Source organism: Ischnura elegans, chromosome 2 (genome assembly GCF_921293095.1).
Source record: "Ischnura elegans chromosome 2, ioIscEleg1.1, whole genome shotgun sequence".
Taxonomy (NCBI): Eukaryota; Metazoa; Arthropoda; class Insecta; order Odonata; family Coenagrionidae; genus Ischnura; species Ischnura elegans.
The window spans coordinates 110,799,133-110,821,582 of record NC_060247.1 but is presented as its reverse complement, the minus strand read 5'-3'; the positions used below and the strand labels follow the sequence as shown (position 1 = coordinate 110,821,582).

The window sequence follows — 22,450 nt, the reverse complement described above, 5'->3', positions numbered from 1 at the left end:
GGATACAGTAATAAGGACATCAGGAAGAGAATCGCGCTAAGAAAGGAGGCGTTCATGAACAGGAAGGAGCTTCTGCGAGGATCATTATGTGGGAGATAATAGAAAAGGTTGGTGAAGAGTCTGAACAGGGGTGTAGCTCTTTGCGGTGCGGAAACGTGGACACTAAGGAAGGAGGACGAGAAAAGAACTGGAGGCTTTCGAGATGTGGATGTGGCGAAGAATGGAGAAGGTGAAGTGGACGGAAACGAAGAGGAACGACGAAGTGCTGGACATGGTGGGTGAGGAGAGGCCGCTTTTAGATGAGATAAGGAGGAGACAGAAGTTTCGTATGGAGGGGATACTTAGCGAAGAGGGGATGTTGAAGACATTGTTAGAGAGTAGAATTTAGGCAAACGAGGGAGAGGAAGGAAGAGAATAGGATTTTTTAGATAGAATAAAAGGGTGTACTCCTTACAGCAAATTGAAGAGGGCAGTGCTTGAAGGGAAGGGAGGCTCCCAGAATACTTCTTTAGTCATCCATGGAAGCCTGCAATAACCGGTAGAGTACTATAATAATAACTAATTGTAAGCCGTTTTGATAATAAACAGTGATAATTATAGCAACCAAGGTATTATTGACGATGTGAACAGTTCATTTAAAGAATAATAGGGTTTTGCGATGGGTGAGATTAATAAAAGAATAATGAGCTTATGCAACCCGCGTACATCCAAAATTTATGCCTGGTGTACGCGCACTCACTCTTGGTGCGATATCCCAGGATCCAAAGGCAGAAATGAAAGATATTTTAGGCGATACACCAAAAATGTGAAAGGAGTCGTTGTAATAAAAAGAGAAAAGTGACAGAATAATCCAGGAGTGACTTCATCTTTATTTATGTCCGAAAAAACCCTAAAATACCAAAAATTCAAAACTTAAAGTGCGATAAGGCACGTTTTCCCGGTAATTTATTATATATTTATATAATTTACGTAATTTATTTTATAACCGAATGGAACAAATCTGAGGGACGTCCCAAAAGAAATTGGAAAACTTAAAAAATGAGGACCACCCTAACTAAATTTGGCAGAAATTATTTCAGCAGCTACATTTTTTTAATGATTACGTGATTGTACCTATTCATGCTACATCCTGGTGATGGAAAAGGCTCTACACACCAGCAATAGTGAATAGTATTAATCAATTAAGACTTACAGCTATCACATTAATATATTCGGGTTAGATTAACACTTTGAAGCCCGTGGTATTTTCATGTGCAGGTTGCGTAAAACACAGAGCTTTTAATGTTTTTTTTTTTTATAAAATCCAGTACATTTAGCAGCAAGTACATTTAGGAGTTGTTAAATGTCAGCAATTTCCATTCAAAAAGACCATAGAGGGAAAACAATAGGCTACGTAGTTGTGGCTCGAGAAGAATGCAAGGAATATTTTACCACGGAATCAAAAACGGTTTCCCGAGGTCTACTCGGGCTGGAGGCCCTGACAGGAAGTATGCATATAAGGTGTGCTCGGGGTTGGGCTTCAAAGTGTTTAGTTGGCCTACCATCTGAACTATAAAGATATAGCGCTGAAGCATTTGTATGAAATTCTGCCGAATCTCCATGGAGAAACGTAACATGAGGTTCCACTCATTGTTTATTCGACTACAAAAGTGAGTCAACAAAAGTTGTTTAAAAGTAAAAGTTTAGCTTTCACGGCCAAAAGAGTGAAGAAGAACACCCGAAAAACTATGAGACGGAGAAGTGGTTCTCTTCTTCATCCCGTCTCGGGCAATTGATATGATTGGTTCACTTAATTGTTTTTCCAAGGATAGAATGACATCTTTGAATTGAAATTTCTTTATGAAATTAAATTTTACCCATTCTTTGATTTTTTAAATGGCGGAGAGATAGATTTTAATTGCCGAGGTGTAGAAAACCACATAAATATTGAAGTTACGTATGCTATGTTGAAAAAAATATTTCCAAACTTTTCAAATAAGGAAATGTTTTTATTGTTCCTTTTACTTAAAATAAACCTCAAAGACGAAAATTGCCCCGAAACAATGCACACTACCACAATGGCGATTTTTATTAAGATATTTTACGAGATTCTCCTATTTAAATTACATGGTGGTTATATTTTAAGTTCCCGGACTGGCTTCATACTGATTTTCGCGGTGATCAGCCCCCAGAATTGCATTTTTTTTAGTATTCAGCGCGGTCGATTCACCTTTGATATCAGTGCGTTGTGAGTAAACCAGGATATCTTCTTCATCAGCATTATAATGAATCAATCATAAGTGAAATGACACATTTAATATGTACCTACGTGAATTTTATTATGGCATTCTTCGTAATGCTCTCCAGGCTCATAAGTTAAAGGTGAAAAAGCAGCGGCAAATGTAGTTATCAAGCAGATACCTGAAAATAGAAATTAAATGACACTTCAATGAATGGCTGAAAAGTTTTAACCGTCATGATTCTCAGTGGTTATTAAGCACATGCTTTTGTTCCCTCAATCTTAAATTCACGGCCAGGCGTTCAGGTAAATAACTGCGTGGGTGATTAATGATACCACGCATTTAGAAGATTCAAGAATTGCTTATATAAGTGAGTATAATATAATGGAAAAGCATGAATAGAATTTAATCACGTGGTTTTAAGATATTCTCATTGAAGCATAAGGTTACCCATGAAAGTAACAGCGGACTTGCCGGCAGCGTGAAGAAATATTGTACGTTTTACGGGCGAATCAAGTGGATAAAGGTACTTGCAAAACCCGAGAGAACCTTACCTTACTTATCGTTTGCAAGGAAAGCTAGGTCCTCCAGTTAAAGGCGTATTGACGTTTGAGCTACAGAACCATTTTCAATGTGACTAAAAGCATAGCAGTGACGTTTTATTTCTTCGTCGAGTTATGATAAAAAAATCCCTTGCTTCGAGATGTATCTTGTGGTTAATTTTTTCCATAAAAAGTACCGTTTTTTCGTGTGTAAAATCTCGTTGAGCCCAACATCGAGCACTTACCATTCCTGCGTTTTTCGTTTCAGCAAAGCGCAGTTTTTATACGAGGAAGCTTGTTGCATGCCTAACTGTTTGCGGGAAACAAATTGAACATTACAGTTAAAGTAAAGAAGCCTTTGAAAACAACGCAAATCCCTGCTCACTTCGCAAATAGTTCTATTTATCTACATCTTAATCTGTATACTACCGTGCAAGCCGCCTAAAAAAGGATTGTTGTGTTAGTGAAATGAAATTATTTCATTTCGTTTACTAGGAGGACTACAAACATTTAAGATAGGCTTAGAATATAGATATAGTAAACGTCAAAAAATAGATATATTTATAAATATGAATAAATATTTAAAATGCAGGGATATGCACAGTAATTTAGGCAAAAAAATAGATTTGTTTAAAATTTAATTTAGTTTCAAACTTAATTATTTAGAAACACAGTGAAGCACTCCCTGCATTTTAGAGAAAATATTGCTCAAGAAAATAACCGCGGAATAACCAGAGAGTAGAGATAATTTCATGTACCCTTTTGGCGTCATATTTTCAATCAAAATTTGCCAATTTTTCCAATATGGAGCTTTCAATTATCATATAGACACTAAAAGAAGATACCAATTTAGTGGTTGATTGAGGGTATTGTCTACATCTACATAAAACCCTGAAAGCCGCCTAAAAGGCGTGTGGCAGGGAGTGTTAGGACACCTGTCGTCTACAGATTTAAAAAAATGAAGTGCTCTAACGAAGTTGGGACTAGCGTTAATTATAATCCTTTATGTTTGGGGGGATACACGAATTCCCATATCCATCCATTCGGCAAAAAATCTCTCTTAATTTATCGCTTCTATCGGACCTGAAAATATAGTGTGGCTCTAATATTATGTTCTCTGTGTCGCTCTTAAAGATAGCTATTCTCAATTGTTCAAGCAGTCTAGCCCTAGCGAACAGCCTCCGAGTCTCAAGCGGCTCCCGTAGACCGTACACCCGTAGCGGTTTTTGACAGTAGCGGTCGGACGAGTGTGAAATAGCACCTTTCTTTTACATTCTCATCCGAAAATGTTCCAACAATACGCTTGACGAATCCTAATTTATTCAGGGCTATTCCGCAAATATTCCTTATATGTGTTCCCCACGAGAGGTTCGAGGTTATCATAACTCCCAGGTACTTCACTTAATCTGTTTGTATTTTGCTCACGCTAAGTACCTATATTTTACATTTGTTCTTGAAGGTATAGTATACTTAATTCAGATATTGAGGGTATTAAGGTAGAATACTCAAAATTGCTAATTGCTATTCATATTTATAGCAATGAATGTCGATTTTTCTGGATTTCTTGTCGATTTGTCGTGTTTACAGCAGTGTACCTTCACGGAGTCATGGCAATCGCACAAAATGTGGAAAGATTCTTTAGAGGAAAGTTCATTCACCCATACCCAGGAATGGAACCCAGAACCATGATTTCCCGCCAGGTAGGTATGATACCACTTGATCAACCAGCTCTAAGTGATTTTTGAAGAAGACTTTTTGCTGGAGAAAATTTTGCTTCCCTTAAATTTTGCACCTTATGGAGCTAAACACCGTTCCTGGGAAACATTCAAAGGACAGTCTTAGGCATAACCATGGTCTTAAGATTGAATTTCCGAGATCAACGAATTTTACGTATTGCGGAATCATTTTTCTTAATTTTGAGTTCATTGGACGACTTTATATATCAAGTTCTGTTCTCAATTCACAGGATTATTAGCTTTTTCATTAATTCAAACTTAGCGGGCCGTTGCACGTGGCGATTGAAAAAGATTTTATAAGATCATGCAAGTTTTAGTCGCGTGCATGTCATTACTGCTTACTGTATTCAACCAAAGCTATTTCAAATAGTGCTAGCCGTTATTTTATGAGCTTTATTAAGGTTTAACCTACAGTGAGCAATAGTTTTGTTCATTGTGATGGAAGTAGTAATAGTTATTTTTGCGAAGAAATACACGTCTTCAGTTTCATTATTCCATTCCTTGATAACTTGTAACGCAAAAAATGGAGATCGTGAAGACTATGGCAATTAAGATAGCATTTTACTGGCAGTTTGAAATCGGCCAAGGATGCGCAAGTTCGTGCCTAAAATTGGATTAAAACTCACTTCCATAATCGCGCGCGAGAATAATTTTAGGGAATACAATGCATTAAAGGGATTCGTGCGTAATAAGTAGGGATTCTACTACTACATTCAACAAATGATACTAAATGATAAAGATATAAGTATGATATTTCATGACCTCAACGATCTATTTATACGATGTAATATCATTTCATATACTTGGCATATACGGATCCTCGTTTAGGGGCACTTGGATCCCCTGGACCATTTCCCTCACATTCGCCCCAGTAAAGACTAGCAGTTACAATTCCAAACATCGAGATCATAAACTGGGGTATTGCTCTCGCTTGTCGAGCTTCTTATTTAATGAACATTTTCTGATCTCTTTTCGCACCTAAGTGTCGTCGGAGGTGATCTTGATATCTATGCGTATAAATACTATTTTGAATAAATTATTCGTCAAAGAAACCCATATGAGGGGTAACCTATGAACCCAATATGCCTGAGAATATTGAATGAATTCCTAGATCACACACATTAAATTACCATCGGTAAAATAAATGATTATCACTGACTAATTTCAACACCGTTTCAAGAATGTTCAAAACCATATTTTTGACGGAACAAAGTAAAATATTTAAAAATAACTCACCCAAAATGAGCACTGACATGATTGAAGACGTAGAGAAGGTATTGAGTAACTTCATCGTGACAGAAATAATAAAAAGAAGAGTATTTCCCGCGGAAAAAATATGTTCACAGAATTTCAACGAGCTGTTATAGTTAGATTCACAAGCACTGTTCTTTTCAGATCACGAAACTCAATCGAAGTAATTCACTAGGAAAATATTGCCAACTCATTTTCCACTATCTCTAATGGGGTCACGATCCTTCGGACGTGACGGAGAGATAGGAAGAAGTAAACATCAATCCAGTTCCAATTCCATCACTCGTGAACATTGGATTTTCAAGACTATGTAGGCGAGAAACCCATATGTTCCAAGGTCTCAAAGTCATAACGGAATTTCATTCACATTTTCGACACATGTAACGCATTTGAAAGGCTTCACATGGCCTCAATGACTTTTCTTTTTGCAAATATGAAATGTTATAGCTTATTTCTTTGTGAAAGCTATCGGGAAAATGTTAAAAATTTTCATCCAACTTATCTATAATGTAATTCATACTGATAAAATGTATCATTGGAAAAAGTAAGACAAAAAGTTTCACAGCGTAGTCTGTAACAGGTCTCAGTACAGTTTTTTCTCTGAGACCACCTAAAGCTTCGTTTTTTTTCACACATTTTCACCGGCTAAATAATTATTTTACTTCGCATTATGCACTGAATTGTTGAGGCCTTTACTTTGTAGAATTCCATATTTAATGTTTGGAAGGAAATTTCTTAGCTTTTCTACAAAAAACACACACTTTATTGCCGACTAGTTTCGGTTACACTGTACCATTTTCAAGACTAGTGATACACATCAGAATTTGCCGGTATATATACTCTGTGGTCGGGTGATTGGAGGGGAAGGGGAGAGGGGAGAGGTAAGTGACGGGAATGGTGAAGGAGGGAAGGGATAGGGGAAAAACCAGAGGTAGTTACAAAGAAGAGCGTGGGTTGGCGTCACAAGGATTTTTTGGGGTGTAATAGTGGAATGTCTAGGAGGGGGGAGTGGAAAGGGAAAAGGTGGTCATTAGCAATGGGTTCTTTCCTCTTTACAATTTTTAAAATTTCCAACTGTTCTCTGATGTCCAGCTGTGTTCCTTTTTTGACTCGGTGCAGCAATTCCGGGGCAAAAATGTAAAAAAAAAAAAAAAAAAAAAAAAAAAAAAAAAAATCGCGATAGCCAATGGTTACACCGAAAAATTGATCAACGATTTGTTTGAAAGCAAAAAGAGAAAATTCTTACTCAGAGGTATTTACTCTACCACCCCCACGGATCAACAGTCATGGCGACGTATAAAATATTTAGGCCAACCTTCTATTAAATTGGAAAAATTACTCAAAGTAATCAACATAAAACCGGCCTTTTACAATAATTCTAACCTGAAGAGCATGCTACCTTCAGTCAAGGACCCCACTGACTCAGCCCTCAAGAGCGGGGTCTACCAATTAAGGTGTGGTGATTGTGACTCCAAATACATAGGACAAACAGGAAGAAGTCTGACCGTACGAGTGGAGGAACACCGGCGCGATTACTACAACAACACTGGGATGTCCCAATTCGCTACCCATCTTCGGGAGGAAGGCCACCAAGCGGATTTTACCCCGGAATTGCTGCACCGAGTCAAAAAAGGAACACAGCTGGACATCAGAGAACAGTTGGAAATTTTAAAAATTGTAAAGAGGAAAGAACCCATTGCTAATGACCACCTTTTCCCTTTCCACTCCCCCCTCCTAGACATTCCACTATTACACCCCAAAAAATCCTTGTGACGCCAACCCACGCTCTTCTTTGTAACTACCTCTGGTTTTTCCCCTATCCCTTCCCTCCTTCACCATTCCCGTCACTTATCTCTCCCCTCTCCCCTTCCCCTCCAATCACCCGACCACAGAGTATATATACCGGCAAATTCTGATGTGTAACACTAGTCTTGAAAATGGTACAGTGTAACCGAAACTAGTCGGCAATAAAGTGTGTGTTTTTTGTAGAAAAGCTAAGAAATTTCCTTCGCATTATGGTAATTCAATAAACCGTAAACTAAAATAAAAAATGAGGGGTGAGATGAAATTCGATAATGATACACAGATGAGAAAAAAAATCATTGAGCGGCATAACAATGCGTCGACATAGCACTGGACACCTTCGTCCAATCACAGAAGTCAAAAAGGTATGATTTAATTAGACTATGTGATAAATACAAGTTCCTCGTTCTTTTTATAATACGGAGTCCAAACCAGAGTGGATGACGAGAACGGGAGAATATTGATACAGAGTAAATGTGCAGGCTTTCTTGACCTGGCAAGAGTCTGAATGAGACTAATTGTCAGACCACTTGAATTAAGGGGGACCCACTCGCAATAGGGAATTTCTTCGTGAAGACGGGCAGGCAGCATCGGGGAAAAATGGCAGGGGATCATTTTTACCCGGGAGAGGGTTGTAAGTACTTATGTGTGTGGAGGCGGCGCCAAAACCGGGTCGCCGCTTCACGTGCTGCCGCTTCTCGTGTTTTTCCAACCCGGGGATTTCGGGACGATAACTGCCGGTGAGTATATATACCACCTCTTCAGAGGTGATGATTTTACGCGAAGTGCGTAAACGGGACAAAAATGACAATGCAAGTGTAAAGGGACCAGTGTAACCTTTCCACTGTTAGTGAAGGAGAATTGGAAAGGCAGGCTTCTAGTGAGCGCGTGCAAAAACTCTCTAAAATTACGAAGACTAAACCTAAACGACGTCGGAAGCCGGGAACGGCCCTGATTGGCCCAAAGCATAACAATCCAATTTTATCATTTTTTCTTTGATTTTTTTCAGTTATTTCAATTTTTTTGGCGCATAATTATGCATTTTGTTCATTTAATGTTTTTTGCACATATTTTATCAATTTATATAATTTTTTATTTTGAACAATTTTATATATTTTTTGTTTTTTGATTAAGTATTTTCATTTTTTCTGAACATCACCTGGCCTATAAATACCCAAATCACAAAAAAAACAACTAACAAACAAATAATCGACTACCCCGAATTAAAAAAAGAGGTCACCTCTCCTCACTGTGCTTCGCGGGGCGGCAATTATGAATGGGATATGAACACGCGACAGAGAATAGGAAGGCCGTGATGAGGCCAGATCATCACAATATAGTAAATCTGTTCATAGCCATTCAAAACTTCTCAAAATTTGTGAATATTTTTTCAGAAAAGCAGAGCCTAATGCAAATGTAGAAGGTTATTTTTTCTAATTTCATCTCAGTGGAGTGTTGAGAGAAATTAAAAATTGCCTCAATAAAAAAATATAAAAAGAGTGCTGTTAAAAATGCAGTTAGATGCGAAAAATTAGACCCACAGAAAAAAAACAAAATCAAGGTCCAATAAGTTTTTATTGTTCTCAGTGATGAAATTGTCGTTATTTTTCAAGTGTCCTACTTTTTTAACCCTTTATCCTCCTTTTTTATAGTGTGCTGTCCTCTTTCTCACCTCTTGGCATCTAGTCATCCTAAATGAATGGGCCACTGTTTAACTTGCTCATTGCTGTGTTGCCCAGTTAATATGACATCCCAACACAGGAAAATTGCTACTTTTTTGGGTTCCAAATGGAATCCTTCGTATTCTTGGTTTCAGCTGACGTGGTCAGTAATTTGGAGATGGGAAGTACAACTGATTCACACTTCATATGGCTCATTTAAGTATTGAGATACAGACAACTCTGTGGGGTATAATCATAGTTCCCTTACTTACCATTAGTGAAGTCATGCGTTTTATTTCATTGGCGTTGAGTGGATATGGGTTTGATTTTTGAGTAGCTTGTTAATTAAAAAATGACTACATGAATAACAACCTGCATTTTTGGCAGTAATTTGATGTACTCGCAGATTGCAGACAGGATGGATTTGGAAAATGGCTTTGTGCAGACATATGTGAGGGTTGCTTTATAACTCCATGAGAAAGTTGCCTTATGTAAATCGGCTTCAAGCAAATAATAATTAGAAATTTAGTTAAGAAACAGCTCCCTTGGATTTTTTTAATGATTTGGTGATTACAAATATTAAATGAGACTATGTATCATTCAATAGGTAGGTTCATAATGTACTGCACTCCGTATATATAATAACTTCTATTTGTAGTGATAATAAACGTTTGTTTTTTGTAGCTGGCCATGGCAAGGCAGGCTTTGATTCCTCGGTTGCTGTAATGGGTCCCAACTGAGCCTTTCGAGGTTATTCTGGATCTCAGGGTTCCTTGGGTCGCTAAAATTGTCGGGAAAGTAGGAAAATTAAATGAAATGTGCCAAGAATATGTCAAGACAAGAGTGTCTAGGGGAAGAATGAATTAAACATTGGTCACAATTAACATCACAGGTATATATTTGCGTACTGAAGATTATAGAAATTTATTCATGTTTTATTTTGTGAGGCCTTTATTCTGAAATGATTTGACATTGACTTTATTCTGGAATTAAGTGTGATGAATCCACACTTCGTCCACGGTTACGATGTAGTGCAAAAACTCGTTCGTACTGCGAATGAAAACCGCCAAACTGTTCTTTGCAGTGGTCATACGGATGTGATTATGCTCAATTGTGAGGAATCGCGGCACACATCGCGCGGATAGCTTTTTCATGTCCAAATATTCATCTAAAATGTGATTTATCCGCTCATTTTAGATGCCTACATTATCAGTCATCTCACGCACTTCCATTGTTCGATCGTCCAGTGTATTTAATCGACGATTTCTAACGCGAAGACTTCTTCGGGGCATCCTGAACGTTCGACGTCACTTGCACAGGTACGACCACGACGGAATTCAGTAAACCACTTCTTCACGTATGAATTTGATGGTGCAGAGTTTCCATAGTATTTATCAAGTCTTTCCTTAGTTTCGCTTTTACCTAAAAAATAATTTTTATTTAGCAAACGATATTCTCTTTTTTCCTTTTTCGCTGAAATTCATAAGGTTTTCTGCTCTCAATGGAAGTCAAGCGCAAAATAAACGTCGTAACTAGCTCAACATTTCAAAGCTGTTTGTTGATAGATGGCAACTAAAGGGAGTAATATTACTATTTAAGTTACTACGCGGGAGATTTAAAAAGTCACGGACTTATCAACCGACCTTCGTATGTTACACAATATGATGAATAGCGAAGTTTTGAAAATATAAGATCGATATTTGAAGTTTCTATTTTCTACTTTTCAAATATTTTTGTATTTAGTAAATACATGGCTTGATTGGTATATCTGGGTTTTTTAGTTTATTTGTAACTTAGTTTTAGTAGATTTTTAATGGAATGTGGAGGTCACCTTTCTGTGCTGCAGCAGCAATTAACCTCACAACACTTGGGAATTTCAAATTTATGGTTCTGTTGAAGTTAACATGAGTGGGCTAGCCACATTTAAGTTCCATGTAATGACTATCGTATAATTTTTCTCTACCTATTGCAGAGTTTAAAAGATTAGGTGATATTTAAATGCTGCAGCTTTCCATGACGTCTGAAGCCATTGTAAATCTTCTATGTATTCTCGCCTTCCAGAGTTAATTTTATTTCATGCAGTAATAACTTTAATTATCTCATAAATAAGGCGAAAGTACTTAATGGGAATCTTTGTATGGTTATAATGTCACATTGCTAAAGAAAAACTTCCAAAAATAGTAAAAAATATCCATTTGGTTTCCGTTTAATCGAACAAATAAAAAACACCAAAAGACTTATGTTAGCAAGAGGGTGAGTTAAGGAACTTGAAAATAGCTTATTTTTGCTTGCATAGGCGATGGTGGGGACTAGTTTAACCAAAAATATCCTTACGTGTTTTAATAGCTATGTATCACTCATTACTTAATTTCATAATATGCCAAATGTTGGTATGCATGACAATAATTTATAACTTTGAAGGGCAGAAACGATTATATCTTATAGCTGGCCTTGATGTGGCAAGTTTTGATCCCTTGATTGCTGTCATGGGTCCTAACTGTGTCCTTCAGGGTTATTCTCCCTTATGAAAATAATTATTGATAGAGTAGAGCATTGTTTCAAGTTATCGGCAAAATAGGTGAATATTTGCGTATTGGGTGACCCGAGCAAAAATTCTGCTCTTCCACGCGTTCAGGGAATAAGTATGTAAAGGGAACTGTGAAATTCGGTTTTAAATAGAGAAGGTGTATCAAAAAGTACTGTAATGGTTCAAACACCATTACGCTGGGTCACCTATCGCGGTGCATTCGTCTCCCTGCCCGCCTTCACACAAATAACCTTCCCCCACCCTCTCTACTCGGCCCGCGAGGTAAAGTGGGTTGACGTAACAGGGATAAGTGTTGAAAACGCCAAGGTTGTGTGTGTTTGTGATGAGTGTGTGCGTGTGAGGAAGTTTGGGGGGCAGGACACAGGGCTTTTCCTATAACATAATGTGTTTTTGTATGCGTAGCAAGGTTTTCGGGTTGACCTCCGCGTCGCTTCATGTTCATGACGACAGTTTCGCCGGCGTTGCCGCTGGCATCTTCAGGTTTGAAGTGTGAGAGAAAAGCATTACTTTCCCCGACTCATACACGAGAGGCTATCGAAATAGCGAAAACATCCACATTCAACAGGGAGGACAGCTATTCGCTCTCAAACACCTGTAAGAGACTCTTACCCAAACGGACCAATCAGAACGCACCTAGCCCAAACCGAGGCGTATATAAGACGGGCTAAAACCTGCATCAAACACTTCGAACCTGAAGACGCCAGCTGCAACGCCGGCGAAACTGTCGTCATGAAGACGAAACGACGCGGAGGTCAACCCGAAAACCTTGCTACGCATGCTGCACTATCCCGCGAAAGTCTACATCAACATAACGTGTTTTTTTTTCTTTCCGTAATGCCCCACCCCACACCTTTGGGAATATAAAGACGTGCGTGTTCTTCAACATTAGGAGATTGATTTAAGTGTTCGCGCGAATCCCAGGCCCGATTGCTTAGCGGAAGAGAGATTGACAGACGTGTTCGGGCGAACCCTATGCCCGAAGTCTGTGCCACGCTACTTCCTGACTTAGGCAAGGAAAAGGAGGAGCCGTTCAACCCAGCATCGGGTTGCTGCTTCAAGATTCGGTCTGCAATAAGAGACCCCGGCCAACGAGGAGCGAGGACCAGCAAAGGAAGAAGCATTACTTTGCGTTCCAAACGCCGCTCTATCTGAAATGGAAGGAGGAGCCTGCAGTCGGAAGGAACGAGTTTGCTAAGATCACCTGGTCGAGCTTCAAACAACGGTCAAGTAACATATTAACCCCTCCCCCCCACCTTCTACCACAAGCCCCCTTTTGAAACTTGCCATATCAAGACAGAAAATCACGGAATTCATCAATTCCCCACTGAAAGTGGAAGTCAATCACCTTATTCTGGAATACTATGTATGGGAAAGACTCTTATTTACTTCCCCCAACAATTCGTAACTGAGGCAAATTATTATATTCATTTCGTGCTTTTGTTAACAATCAAACTATTTTTCTTTGTTGTTGTGGTCATATAAGTTCTTTCATCTTGCAAATCGTTTTATTTTATTTTCTTCTCATTAATGTATCATAAGTTGCTTGTATCCATTCATACCTCATTAGTTTATAAAAGGGTTACATTGGTTTATGTACTATGCAATATTGTTCAAATAATAACTTGGTCAGATGATAGGGTCTGTGAGTGTTTTCTCAATTCTTTGGCGGGTCGATAGAAGAAGCATCTCAAATATCCCTTGCCATCCCTTTTCCCAGTCATTTTTTATCTCTCTTGAATGCGCTTTTTGGTGGTATTAGCTTCAGAACGTTACCCTTAAGGTCAAGATCGGGGACCCCCCACCCGAATTTATCTCATAGGGAAGAGACCAATTTTGTTTATTTTGAATTGTACGACGCAGTGGCATTGGTTTATCACGTAGGTCTCGTGTGGGAGGGATCGACGTGGATCTTGATTTTGTTTTGTTTTTGCGAGACATTTCTCCCGGTTCCATCATAATATCCGGGCGAGCCGGGGGGGGGGGGGACGATGTCACAATACTTTCTTTATACTCGTTTTCTTGCAAAAACATACAAAACATATGAATACAATTCAGGTAAGAGAGTTTAGTACCAGTAAAAACAAACATGACGTCTGCTACTGAATAATGACTCGCAATTTACAATAATTCTTTAATGACAATATCAGATGCAACAAATTTGTCGTCTGTAAAGTTTTGGTTGTGAGCTTCTTTAAAAAAACCGTAAATAATAAGGAAAGTGCTGCAAAAAATCAGTGAAACTCTGGAAAATGCTACATACTATGCGAAAAAACGGGTCTCTCACTCTAATGCGTAACAATTTTATGCCATTCACCCATATATAATCACTAGTTTAAAGCGATAATTTTATTTTTTCGTGATTCAAGTTATCTTTTAAGTTTCTTAAACCCGATGTCTCTTTTATAGAACTTTAAAAATTCTTAGCTTTTTGAGAGCCGGCCGCTAATTTAAAAAGCCCTACTGAAAAATCCAGCCATTTGTACTAAATTTGCAAATTTTTTTAAAACATTAGCATCAATAATATATTTATATCGATGTGTATTTCAATAAAAATGGACTTTGCTCTTATTCATGAATGAGTTGAATAACATTTATTGCTAACTTTTAAATCATCATCATCACTGGTCAACAATCCTAGGATTGGTTTGACGCAGCTCTCCACTCAGTTCTCCTATCAGCTAATCTTTTCACTCCTACGTATTTCTTCTCTTTCACATCTCTCTTTACTTGTTCCATATATTTTGTTCGAGGTCTTCCTTTTCCATTCTTGCCTTCCACCTGTCCTTCGACAATTGTCTTCATCAGGCCATCATGTCTCAAGATGTGGCCTATAAGGTTGTTCCGTCTTCTTATTAAGGTTTTCATGAGGCTTCTCTTCTCTCCTACCCTTCTTAGGACTTCCTCGTTACAAACTCGGTCGATCCATTTGATTTTCATCATTCTTCTGTAGCACCACATTTCAAAGGCCTCTATCCTTGCTTTCTCCGCTGCGGTCATTGTCCATGCCTCACTTCCGTATAAGAGCATACTCCAGATGTAGGTTCTTATAAATTGTTTCTTTACATCCATATTTAATTTTCCCGCTGTAAGCAGGTCTCTCTTTTGGTGGAATGCTCTCTTCGCCTGGGCTATTCTGCTGATAATTTCTTTCTTGCTCCTCCCGTCACTAGTTATCTTGCTTCCCAAATAACAGAATTCATCCACTTCTATCAGTTTTTGCCTCCCTATTTTAATGTTGGTCTTGACTTCTTCTCTTCTGCTGCATACTAAGATCTTGGTTTTCTTCGTGCTTATTTTCAGTTGATATCTACTCATTACCCTACCCATATTAGCCAAAATGTTTTTCAAATCCTTCTCTGTTTCTGCTATAATGGCTATGTCATCGGCAAATCTTAGCATGCTTATTTTTTCTCCATGGATATTCACTCCCAATGCCTTTTCTTTGATTTCCTTAATGGCTTTTTCAATGTAAACGTTGAAAATTACGGGTGACAATGTACAGCCTTGTCGCACTCCTTTCTTAATTCTTGCTTCTTCACAGCTGGGCCCTGATTTTATCACGGCTACTTGGTTTTTGTATAAATTGTGGATGATTCTTCTGTCATTATAAAGAACCCCAATTTCCTTTAGGATTCCAAGCATTGTGCTCCAATCCACGTTATCAAATGCTTTCTCTAAGTCCACAAACGCAACGAATGTTGGCTTGTTCTTTTCCATTCTCTTTTCTATGAGCAGTCTTAGGGCCAATATTGCTTCCCTTGTGCCTTTGTTTTTCCTGAATCCAAATTGGTCCTCATCCAAGTACTCTTCTGCTTTTCGTTCTATTCTTCTATAGATGATCCTTGTCAGTATCTTTGATGCATGTGTAGTAAGGCTTATGGTCCTAAAATCTTCGCACTTCTCCGCTCGTTTCTTCTTAGGAATAGGGATTATAATGTTCCTCTCGAAATCCTTTGGTATCTCACCTGTTGTATACATTTCACTAATGATTTTGTATAGCTGGTTCAACGTCTTCTCTCCTGAATTTTTGATTAGTTCTGCAGGAATGTCATCAATGCCTGACGCTTTATTTATCCTGAGGTCTCTTATAGCCGCATAAGAGACCTCAGGATAAATATATTTTAATAATGAAAACCTACTGTTTTTTAAATACAAAAAAGTTGCAACAAATGATGTACCGCCATAAAATGCATAATATTTTTTATTACGATCAAGTTGAGCTAAGTAAACCATGGAAATCATACAAAAGCTGTGTTACAAGCAAATCATTCAAAATACTGGATGACAAAAAGGGTCACTGCACCCTCAACGGTTCTTTCCTCCAAAGAATTTCCACACAAAGTAGGCTGAGATAAAGGTGTCGGTAGCTACAGAGGACTTTTAGTCCTCAAGACATTAAAAGAACTCTTTTTCCATCGAAAATTGAATTGAAAATCCATTTTTGAAATAACTGAACCACAAAGCAGTAAACTGGAAAAGTACGATGGGCGAAATATTACATCTTCACGCAAACAAAGTCAATAAAATAGATAGATGTAAATTACGTCCATAGCAATCCTCACAAGGATTAGCAGGACTTAATATTACGTCAATGGCACACAGAGTGTTAATACTCCCTAGATTTTATTTTAATATTTTTTTCCTGTTTATTTTACATTTATTTGGCTTAGATATGGATATAGCGGGTTTATAAACCTATTTTTAGTTTATCATAAAAACTTGTGTGGGGTCGATATGATTCAAGAGAGTATTTGTAATTTGAAAATCGAAACTTTTAAGTCAAATTAATGGGTGAATAGTAAAATTTGAGACTGTATTTTTGTCAGAAGCTGATGCTTCAACGTTATTCAACAATTCAAAATGATACCCCATTTATCAATTTCGGTGCAGTACTAACGAAGCATATACGGAACTTTCTGTAATAATATACAAGATATTTGTTGTATCATTCATTTTTATTCACAAAATATACATTGCAATGAACGATGGTGCCAGATATTGAATGGGTTTATTTCTGGCTCATGTTAACAATGAGTTTTGCATTTTAGGCGCACAAATTGAATCTATAATGTGAAGCATAAAAAATATTCGAAGGTAAAAAGGATCAAAATGACCTTAATAAAAATAAAATACTTCTTGAATGATCATGGATTTTCTAAGTATTTTATACAAGAATCAGAGTTTCTGAACTTGTTTCCTAGAAGTTCGTGGGCGCTCATTAATTCTGGATAGCAATTTTTAATTTTTCTCTGCATACATTCATGAAAATCCCATAATCTCCTGTTGAAATAAAATAATGAAAAGTTCTTGTTAGATACTTAATTTCAGCAGTTAAGTGAGTCATCGCTTGAATGAAACTCGTATTTTTTTTGCAAAATAAATTTGTCTTGTACCTACTAGCCACAAATTTTACTCGTTTTTTTTACATCTTTTTTTCTGTTTCATCACAAGGAGTGATTATGTAAGAAACAAAAAAATCGATAGTAATGAGATAGTAAACCTTTCATAATATTTCCCCAAATATGTATTTATCAAAATTAAAAGCTTACATCGAAGAAAAAACTGAGCTAATATTTTAGAACTATAGAAAGAAGCAGGGTGTTCAATGTTACTTAAGGTGTACTATGTGTTAGCCTGAAAATTCCAAAAAGGAAGATTATGCTTTAAACAAATGGTGGGAACGTCTCGAAAAAAAGAACGGTTGAAGAAATCGTCATACAAATTTTTGTGAAGTTTTTGGCTGCACCACTTCCACGAGGAAATGTAAAAAAACGACAGAAATAAATGTATGATTTCAGGTATATTTTATTTATCAAACGAAATCTAAATATTCCTATTGTCAATTGTACATAAACTTATACTGAATCTTCGAATATTCAATGACGCCGTATTTCACTGTTGAAATGCCACCTACCAAGCATTTAGGGTTACTTGATAATTTGTAGGTATTTCATATTTTGAAATATTTAATTCTAACATAATCTCTATTTCATGTAAAGTCAAAATAATAGCATCAACTTTTCAGTCACTCTTCTATTTTGTAACATGAAGCTGTTAATTTATGATTATTCAAATGGAAAAATAATCTATGAAAGGCCACACCACGGGATAAAATTATAACTTGAGGGGAAGTGGTCTATACTCACAGGCAAACGTACTGCTTCGTGAAGGGATCCTTCTCTTCGTTGGCGGAGTCACAGAAAAATACCATGTCAAGATGATCAACAAAATCTATGTGATCTTCACATTCAGACCAGCTATTACGGAAGCACTGCTTATCGTCTCCATTGTTGGCTAGAAAGGAAACGACGCAGGATGAGGAAAAATTTACCACCCTTTTAAATGGAAGGTATGATGAGGATAAAAATATCACGGAAAAATATTCTGCCACCACTATCGACCATTACGGCTGCGAAAAATTGCTAAATATTTTCCCTTTCTAGTGGCTTATAAGCATAACAAAATGTTTGTCAATTCACCGTGAAAGTTCAAAATTTCCTCCAAGTCAAACTTAGTTATCAATTTCGTTCGTACCCAAGTGTGTGAGAATAATTATGGTGAAACTCAATTATTATTAAAGTTTTCTACCGAATAAGGTAGATTTGCATGGAGCTTTACGAAGTATTCCGGCGGTCTTCCCTACCCTCATGGACTCCTCTTCACTTTAAAATATGGCCTACTCCTTTTCATTCTATTTAAAAATTCTATTCTCTTCCTACTCCTTCAACTATCAGAGACTATTGGAAATAGATATATATACCTGTAATTGTTAATATTCTATTGCCATTAGTAAAATTGGACAATGCAATATTTCCACTCCAATTTTACTAATATTAACAGCCCTGTTATTGTCAATACAACTAGTAGCTATAAGCAATGAATATGTTTGCATTTCCTATTTTTCTGTTTACGTGCACATATGTTGATGACCTTAATCCTTAAGTATTTTATCATTTATTGATTTTGATGGGAGTCATTTTCCATACCTCCCTTGCGTAGATAAGCACACCCCAAATGTATGTTTTGATGAATTCCTACCTTGCTTCTAATATAACTCTATTTTGTCCGAATACATTATATCAGGCCATATGTCTCTAATAAAGAATAAAGAATAAAGAATAAAGAAATATTTATTGTTCTTGGACCTTTATGGTCCACTAAGAACATACAAGAACATACATTCATATTAGAGCTCAGTGCACAGAAGAATAAGATACATGCAAAAAAAAAAATAGAAAATAAATTGTAACAGAATATAGTGGCATATTGATACAATTACATTTTTTCTTGTAATAGCATTTTAGTGAACATTAGATTTTTAAAAGACATCAGTGATTTTGCGGTTTTGATTGGTTCAGGAATACCATTCCATAGCCTTGACCCAACAACTGAAAATGAATTATCAAATGCAGTGGTTCGATGTTGAGGAACAATTAAAAAATCAGCTGATAATCTAGTTACAACATTGCGATATTTCTCTTTACTCTGAAAAAATTGCATAATGTATTCTGGCTGTTTGCAATTAAAAAGTTTGTATAAAAAAGAGGCAAGCATGTATTGCCTCCTTGTTTTTGCTTTAAGCCATTCTAATTTAGAGAAATAAGGGGATATATGTTCATCTTTTTTAAGATCATAAATGAACCTAACACACATATTTAATTGCCGTTGAATCAGGGTGTTAATCTTTTCGGTTAGGTCATTATATACAAGGCAGCAGTAATCAATATGGGGGAATATTAACGAGGATACAAGTTGCTTGCGTGTATGAGAGGGCATAAGGTTTTTATGAATTTTTAGCTGAAACAAGATCATGTTGATCTTATTGCTGATGGCTTTAACATGGTTTTGCCAAGACAAATTAGGCATCAATAAGACTCCAAGATTTTTAACGGAGTTTGCATATGATATTTCGGCATCACCAACAAAAATCTTGGGCAGAACATCAAAGTCGACATGTTTGAGTAGTTTTGAGGTACCAAATAACATAGATTTTGTTTTCCTAGGGTTAAGCACAAAGTTATTGTCTGCAGCCCATGAAGTGATGGCCTGAACGTCCTGATTTACTTTGGAAATTGCATCATTCAGCTCATACAAATGACAGTGAAAATAAATCTGTAGGTCGTCGGCATATAAGAGATATTTACAGTTTAGAATACACCTGGGCAGATCAAGGACATACAGGGAAAATAGGAGAGGACCAAGAACTGACCCTTGGGGGACCCCGCAATGGACAGTAGTCCATTGCGATGTATTCCCATTCGCGTCCTTGACTGCCTGTTGACGATCTTTTAGATAGGAGTAAAACCAGTTAAGTGAGGAACAAGAAAAATTAAGGTTTTTCAACTTGTGGAGAAGTTTGGCGTGATTAACAAGACCAAAAGCATTGGTGAAATCAAATAGTACCAGAATTGTAACCATCCGTTTATCAATTCCTTGACGTATATCATCCGTTAATTTGAGTAGCGCTGTTTGCGTAGAGAAGTTTTTCCGAAATCCAGATTGATATGGATCATGCAAGTTACATTGGTCCAGATAATTCGTTACCTGCTGAAAAACAATTCTTTCTAAGCATTTAGAAAGAGAGCACAGAATAGAGATTGGCCGATAATCACTGGGAGAAGTTGGTTTTTTAACTTTTTGTATTGGTGTGATTAGTGAATATTTCCATACATTCGGAAATTCAGATGACGATAAGGAAAAATTATAGATATCAAGTATTACAGGTAGAAGTACAGTTGACGCGGCCTTTATAAATTTAACTGAGATTCCATCGACCCCAGTTGAGTTCGATTTAGAGAGAGATAACGTTTTACGTAGGTTTTGTGGGGTTACGTGTTGGAAGAAGAAATTTCTCTCATTATAGGGTACAAGTGGATCAAGGTTAGAGAGACTGAATATGTCAGCAATATTATTTGCCTCGAAGGTAAAGGCGGGAGTGAAGTGCTTGTTTAGATCATCGATAGATAATTCATGTAAGGGCTGCTTGTTTCGTCGCTGCACGAGTCCAAGACTTCTAAGTTCCCTCCAGACCTTGTTTGGTTCTGTCAAATTGGAGAAGGTGGTTGCATAATATTTTTTCTTGGCTTCCGTGACGAGATGCTTTACCTGATTACGCAAGACGATAAACTCAGTGTAAGCAGTCTGGCTTTTTGTTCGTGTGAAAATTCTACGTGAAATATCACGTTCCTTCATTTTTTGCTTAATGTCACTAGTCAGCCAGGGGGCTGAAGGCCGTCTAGGTGCGCATGTTCGTAGGGGGGCATGACAATTTATGCACTCTAAGAATTTCTGATTAAAGAGTTCTAATTTTGAATCAATGGACGAGGAGCTAAATATGTTGTTCCAGTCAAAGGTGAGCAGATCGTCCTGAAACTTTGCTGTATCGAAATTTTTAAGATCACGATAGAGAATTTTAGGTATAGGAAGACGAGGGGAATTGAATGAATAAGAGAGTAAAATTTTGTCATGTGCGGAGAGGAAAGGCACAGGGAATTGTGAGAATGAAGAGAGTTTTTCAGGGGAATCAACTATACAGAGATCAAGGAGAGTATGACTATGTTCTGTATGATGCGTGGGCTGCGTTGAGGCCAGATGAAGATTATAATTAAAAATGAAATTCCTGATGAAGGAAGAATGACAGCTGTCCCGTAACAGATCGGCGTTAAAGTCACCTACAATTACAATGTTTTTGTAGTTTGGACTAAAAGTTGTATATGCTTCTTCAATATCAGTCAAGGACCCAACATTTGGAGGTCTGTAAACAACAAATAGAAGAAGTTTAGAAAGGTTTATACCATGCACTTCAATAACTATGAACTCGGGTCGGCATTCATAGGTCGCGGAAGAGGTCGCCAGCACCGACGAACTCAGTCGATGATGAATGAAGGCACCAACCCCGCCACCGCCTTTCCCGATCCGATCATGTCTCAGCAAGTAATGTTCACTAAGATCAACCATGCTATCAGGAATATTTGGTTTTAACCATGTTTCGGTTAAACAGATTATATCACTTACACAGGAAGAAAAATGAACCCGAAATTCGTCGATATGACACAGTAAAGATTGACAATTGACGAGGGAAATGTTGATTTCATTAGCAATTGGTAGGCCTGCGGGAAGAGAACAGGCCCCCGTATGTTATTTTAAGCAGTCAAGGTCAGTTTCAACTAGGATAGAAAGGCGTTCACCACCATCATGGACCCGAGCAAACACACGGCCATTACGAATCCACACGTATTTGATTTTACCTTCTTTTTTAAGTCCTCTGGCCATTGCATATAGCTTTCGGTTTAAGGATGTCAAGGATTCATTAATGTAGACAGGAGGGTTGGTAGGGTTCTGGTTGGCGACGATGTCGTTGAGTTTCAGGTTCCGTTTTGTGCGTCTACCATTTAAAAATGCAGCAGCAGTGCTAGATCGTAGAAAACGGACAATAATAGGGGCAGGTCTAGGTGAAGGGTGAGAGGTTGCAGAACGGTTGGAACCACCCCTGTAGGCGTAATCGATTTCACTTGTATCCACTTTAATTCCCACAGCGATTCCAACTTGACAAATCAGGGCCCCAGCTACCTCCCCATCGGAGTAAGGAATGCCGTGGATCTCAATTACGTTCCGGAGTTGCTCTTGCTCAACGCGATTAAGGCGAGCTTCCGTATCACTTAGTTGTTTCTTTAGGCTGATGTTTTCACTT

The 22,450-nt window shown here is 37.6% G+C and overlaps 1 protein-coding gene across 3 annotated transcripts in view; it reads right to left on the bottom strand.

Annotated features, from left to right (window-relative positions):
• LOC124154404 overlaps positions 1-22,450 on the bottom strand; it is a 54,856-nt gene that overhangs the window by 13,098 nt on the left and 19,308 nt on the right. The window contains exons 1-2 of one of the 3 annotated variants that reach the window (XM_046528107.1): positions 5,734-5,918; positions 2,309-2,400 (exon numbers count right to left, since the gene is read on the bottom strand). In XM_046528107.1, coding sequence (XP_046384063.1) covers positions 2,309-2,400; positions 5,734-5,788 — 147 coding nt within the window. In that variant the 5' untranslated portion in view covers positions 5,789-5,918. Of the gene's footprint in view, positions 1-2,308; positions 2,401-5,733; positions 5,919-16,696; positions 17,041-17,906; positions 18,055-22,450 lie in introns of those variants that run through there. The other 2 variants (XM_046528109.1, XM_046528108.1) reach the window with 2 other exon arrangements.